This window comes from Apis laboriosa, unplaced genomic scaffold, assembly GCF_014066325.1.
Source record: "Apis laboriosa isolate Shangri-la unplaced genomic scaffold, ASM1406632v1 scaffold202_cov151, whole genome shotgun sequence".
Taxonomy (NCBI): Eukaryota; Metazoa; Arthropoda; class Insecta; order Hymenoptera; family Apidae; genus Apis; species Apis laboriosa.
In genome coordinates this window covers 663,282-669,212 of record NW_025222291.1, presented here as the reverse complement: position 1 = coordinate 669,212, position 5,931 = coordinate 663,282, and the positions used below count along the sequence as shown (strand labels likewise).

The window sequence follows — 5,931 nt, the reverse complement described above, 5'->3', positions numbered from 1 at the left end:
TTTTTTTTTTTTTCTTGAATCGACTCTGATCCGTGATGCGACGAAATTGTTATATATGTATATTTCTTCGATGAAATTACTTCATTTGTTAAAAACGGTGAATTTTCCATGATTCGCAAAATTACTTTGTAGTATTATATTACAAAATGATATGGAAAGGTGGTCAAAATTCTACAAATAAATTCTTGATTTTATTCGTCGTGTCGCGTAAATGTCAGTAGTCACGGTTTTAATTTCGGACGGCGAACCGCAAGTAGTAAGTATCGATTTTGATCAGACAAGGAACCCATCGACAGGATACAACGACGTTCAAGGATTATTCTTCAATATTTTGATCTTCTTAACGAAATTTAAAATATTTAAGGAAAAAATCTTATAATCTAAGAAGTTCTACGACATTTATCTCCATCCACTTTTCGTTCTCAAATGAAAGATTATGAGATGGACTATGCGAAACTCAAAATTATCTCTGTACGTCCCCCCTCCCCTCCCCCCCAGTTATTCGTTCTGCATTATGTATCGTAGAGTTTAGTGTGCAAACAGATTCTCGTAAAATATCATTTCCACGTGAAAGAAGTCATTTTCGAAAAGTTTGCAGGGAAGAATAAAATTAAATGCAGGAAAAAAAAAATAAATGGAGATTCGAAAAAAATGTTTTAATGTTTGCGATCTTATTATTCAGGAAAAAATCTCGAAGAAAAAATTTTTGGTTAAATCGTGGAAATATCACGAACGATCAAACGATTAATTAATTAATAATATGAAATGTCATAAAATTTTTTTAACGAAATGATATTTTATTCGCTTATATACGTTGATCAGGCTGTCGTCTACGCTACAAATCCGCGTGTAATCCGTGTGTAGGCGCAAACTGTTAACGTTCTAATAAACTTGTGAAACCTGACACGTTGTGTTGTATGAGAACGAAACGAATCATCGGACAGGCTTCGTAGTTAATTACATTATTTTAAACTAATCTACTGAAAGAGTGATCTTCTAGAAAGAATGGTTTCTCATACGGGCCTGTATCGCCTGTAGCATTTCTTTCTTGGGAAACGAATGGATAAAAAGGATTCGTGCGCGTAGAAGGCGCGAGTTTATCAAATTGATTTGAAGCTTCTTTATTGAACGCTTCTCGTGATATATGCATACATTGATACAATATGTTTTTATCGTCATTTTCGACGATATTATAAAAACTTTATCTTCGTATATATTTTGGTTTATTTTATTTTTTTTTTATTTTATTTTTTTCTCTTTCTTTCTCTCTCTTTGTCTCTTTATTTTTCATTGTACAGGAAAATTCTGATATAGCATATACAGGATGTTAAATATATCGCTTATAATGTAACTGAAAAGGAATTGATATTAAGAAATGAACAATTATCTTTTATCGTTTTTCATGCAACGATAAGAATGATAATTTAATAAGGAAATATATTTTGAAGTAAGTTTACAATGTCATTTGAAGGTGACTTTAATTATATTTAAATCACTTAATGACGTTGAAAATTTTTATCGGAAAATATTTTTCCTTCGAATTATTACGTATCCTATAAAAACGTTCTGCATTTTTTTTTCTCATAATATCAATTGTTTAGCAGTTACTTCAAACGACATTTAATAATAGACACCCTGTATATATCGTATATTTCTTGCGTGCACGTATTCAAAGTGATTCATTGACAGAATCGAGTGAATTTTAAAAGGAAATGACAGTGAAAGAGTATGCCTGACCATAGATAATTCCATACTACTTGCATCTATTTCTTTCTCCTTTCGTTACATTTTTTTTTTTTTTTTCAGCAAACTTTGACATGAAATTCCACTCTCAATTCGCATCTATTATTTAAGAAATGTAATCCTTCTAACAAAATTAAAAATTAGATGAAAACTTTCTAAAAATTTTTATTCAGATTTGATAAATTAAAACTTTCTATTTTGATAATTATATTTTTGCAATATATTTTTTATTAATTATATTTTTTCAATATATTTTCGTTCGTGACTAAGTCAATGAATCATCAAGTCAAGCCACATAAAATATCATCGTTTCGATCACACAGAATCAATCGTATCGATTTCTAGAAATTAATCGTTACGCTTTCTCGAGCGTATGATAATTCATTATTTTCGAATGCGATTCGATTTTCATCGTGAAAAACGCGATACAGACAAACGTCGTCGCATCCACGCGACACAGTGTTTTCAAAGAAAGGGTGCTTAACGATAAATGGGAAGAAAAATCGTGAAAATCGGTCGCGGAACGAAGAAAATCCGAAAGGCACGTTGACTGACAAGGGGAAGAAAGCGCAGGAAGAAGAGAAAATGCTTTCGAGGACGAGATGGGACCTGAGGAGACGGTTAATCCTCTTGCGCGAGGATTAAGCTCCGCGACGTTTCTCTTTTCTCATTCAACTTTCCGTCTTTTAGAATTGAAAAATCCAAAAAAAAAGAAAAAGAGACCCATGAAAATCTCGATAAATTTAGAGTATGATTTAAACCATTTTTTTCTTTTTGCAAAAAAAAAAGAAATGAAAAAGGAAAATTCAACGGAAAAAATATTGAAAAAACTATTTTTCTTATTGAAATAGAAATAAAAATCATCGACAACAAATCGGAAATAATCCCCGCGGACCTTAATCTTCCGCGAAATCACGCTTGAGACACGCAAGAAAAGAAATCCTGCTACGATAAACGATCCATATAATTGCCAAAAGAATAATTTCAAAAAAAAAAAAAAAAAGAAAGGAAATAAGAAAAGCACGTACGAGTTTAAGAAAAAAAAAAGGGTATCTATATATAAATATATGTATGTATATATTATATATATATTGCTTGTAGAAATAAGAATCGTGTGTCCTATCAAGACCTGCAGCCAGCTCTCGACGAACTCCCAGTGTTCAGGTAACGGAAGAACCTATCTCACTCTCACTCAAAACTCTCTCTCTCTCTTTCTTTCTTTCTCTTTTTTTCTATCTACATCTATATCTATATCTATATCTCTTTTTCTCTCTATCGAGGTAATCACCGATGTAGCTGTACGAGAGGAGAGAATCATGTTGCAACGCTTTCCGTATAGAATGGGACGCGTGAAAATAAATTTTTCATTTTCATGCCATATGAATTTTGCGCAAATATATATTATACATATTTGTTATTTCGCTCACTGTGGTGCGCAGTAAAATAGTTACGGCACTGTGCTGTTACGCTGACGGTGGTGGTCGCCGGATTAAACACGTAAATTCGTTCGTTTTTTTTCGTCGTATGATTTCGAAGATTAATCAATATGAAAGACCGATTATTGGTAATTTTATTTATCAATTTTTTCCAACACTATTCAAGGAATTAAAAGTTGAACGATATTTTTCTTTTTTCTTTTTTTTCTGTTTTTTTTATAATTGAAATCGAAATAGTTCGAATATTTTCGCGCCTTACATTCGAAGGTTATGATTGTATTTTATAGGCGGATGAAAAAAGATAGGAATGTATCACGTAATATTAATATCTAAAGGATTGATTTTTGTACAAATAAAAAATGTAATACGAAAGAAGAGAAAAGAATGAGGTACTTACCAAGGAATTATTCTTCAAGGATCCAAGAAGCAGTCATGAACAACGAGAGAACAACGACATCTTCTTCTCCTCGATTTCGTATTCGTCGAACACATTTTTTCTCGTCGTCCGAGCGACAATAAATAATTAGAATTTTAAGCAAAATCACTAAATCCTCGTCGTTGTCGCGTCAAACGATTCGAAAACGGTCTAAATCACAATTTAATCTCGAAATAACTGATTCAAACGACGTGTGCAACGACGAAACAGTTCGATACACTTCCACTTGACTAGATGGCACCGGTGTCGTAATTTTTAGTCAAGTCATAAGGACTTCGTTCTCTCGTTACAGTAAAGGATATTTTTTCCATAAATCGATACTTGTCAAGTGGGAAAAGAAAATTTATAAAGAATGAAAAAAATCGATTCTCGAATAGTCTTTTTTCATCTATTGAAGTAATTTATGTTCAATTAATTGCAATTATTTTTCTTTAAATTATAAATAGTAACGTAAAATAATAAAGATATGTAAAGATGATGAAAATGTAATGATATTTTTTAGGTTATGTATCTATTCAAGACCATTTGAGAATCGCGTGTCATTGGAGTCTGATAGAATGGTAGTAGAATTTTTTGATTAGAGAAAAAGGTAGAGATTGTTGAATGTGATGTGCGAAGGTAATGTCACTTTTTGATTTTTGAGACGACTCCAATGGGTGATACATTGATGTATGATATATACGTATTTTAATTAATAAGAGAGTCTTTGGCGTAGGACGTAGAAGTTGATAAAGATTCGTGCATGTGATTGTTGTGCCGTACGATGTGTCGGTATGAGTCCTGATCGTTTTATTTATTTTTTTCGTTGATCGATCGGGCATGCCGATCGTCCTGTTTTCATTGATCAATAATCTATTGACAATTCCAGCACGCCGTCAGGAGATCATCAAGATGACTGAACAACTCATAGAAAGCATCAACACCGGAGATTTCGAGGCGTACACGTAAGTGGTAATAAATTTCAAAAGGAAGAAAAAACAAAGATTTTTGCTGAAGTTTCAGTAAAAAGAATTATCAGGATACCAAAATTTCAATGAAAAAATTTATAAAGGAGCCGAAATATACAGGGTAATATAGTAAAAGCAGGAATATAATGCAAACAGAGAATACCATGAATATAAAAAATAATGTAAATCGTAATTCAAAGAGAAAAAATCGTAATATTGTAATCAATTATTTTTTCAATTAAAAATAATTTAGGTTAATCGAGTAACAATGCAATCCTGTTTTCACTGCGTTTCAGTGAAATTAAAGTAAAATAATTCAGATGATTTTAACATCTTTTACGCTTCCAGGAAAATCTGTGATCCACATCTGACTGCATTCGAGCCAGAGGCTCTAGGTAATTTAGTCGAGGGAATGGATTTCCACAAATTTTACTTTGATAATGGTAATTATGACTCATTTGCATCACTGTTAATCGTATCGCGCTGACAAACGCACAATTGTATTTACGTTTGATTTGTTCCAATCTATTGCTGCATGATGTATTATGTCCGAGAATCGAATATTTACATTTTTATTCGTGTGGATGGGACATAAGCCAGGCGTTAAAACGTTTTTATCCAGGAGTTAAAATTTCCGATCGATCGGTGCATTTGTCGTCGAACTTAATTCCATACTGCTTCTTATTGCACTTTTCATTAATATAAATATTGAATGCACAAAATTTCTTTTTTTATCACAATAAAATTTTTATTCAAAGAATGAATGAATGTTCATTAAAATTTAATATATTTATTTTGTTCGTTCAGTATAATAATATTTAATCTATTAGAATAATTTATTGAATTTGTTCATATAATCTTTTATTAATCTTATGTGCTTTGAAATAATATAAATGATCAACAAATGAACATACAGATTCACAAATAACGAGCGTTTTGCTTTTCCAATCTAAGCAGTCTTGGGGAAAAACTGCAAAGCCGTGAACACGACGATCCTGAATCCCCATGTACACCTGCTTGGCGAAGATGCCGCGTGCATCGCGTACGTTAGGCTGACACAGTACATGGACAAGTGAGTAAAAGAAATTAAAAGACATCATTAAAGATTTATAGTATGTCAAATACATCCTATTAATCTTTTGCGATTCATAATTATTTAATATAAATAAATATGAAGATAAAATAAGATAAAGTAATGATCTAGACATAGATTAAATCTATTAGAATAAGATCTTCTATAAGCAATCACACTGGATATAAGTTTACAAAGGATTGGATCTTACTTAGTCAAAAAAATTACTTTGCAAATCTCGTACAAATCCGGAAAACTTCCATAAATTTGAAAAAATACGATTGCATATTTTTCCAG

General features: G+C 31.6%; 1 protein-coding gene across 29 annotated transcripts in view; it reads left to right on the top strand.

The window, feature by feature from the left end:
- Positions 1-5,931, top strand: part of LOC122712573 (calcium/calmodulin-dependent protein kinase type II alpha chain) — a 138,468-nt gene that overhangs the window by 122,230 nt on the left and 10,307 nt on the right. For 15 of the 29 annotated variants that reach the window (XM_043932310.1, XM_043932311.1, XM_043932308.1 and 12 more), the window contains 3 exons: positions 4,484-4,559; positions 4,911-5,005; positions 5,517-5,634. In XM_043932310.1, coding sequence (XP_043788245.1) covers positions 4,484-4,559; positions 4,911-5,005; positions 5,517-5,634 — 289 coding nt within the window. Of the gene's footprint in view, positions 1-2,844; positions 2,908-4,483; positions 4,560-4,910; positions 5,006-5,516; positions 5,635-5,931 lie in introns of all 29 variants that reach the window. The other 14 variants (XM_043932309.1, XM_043932330.1, XM_043932319.1 and 11 more) reach the window with 3 other exon arrangements.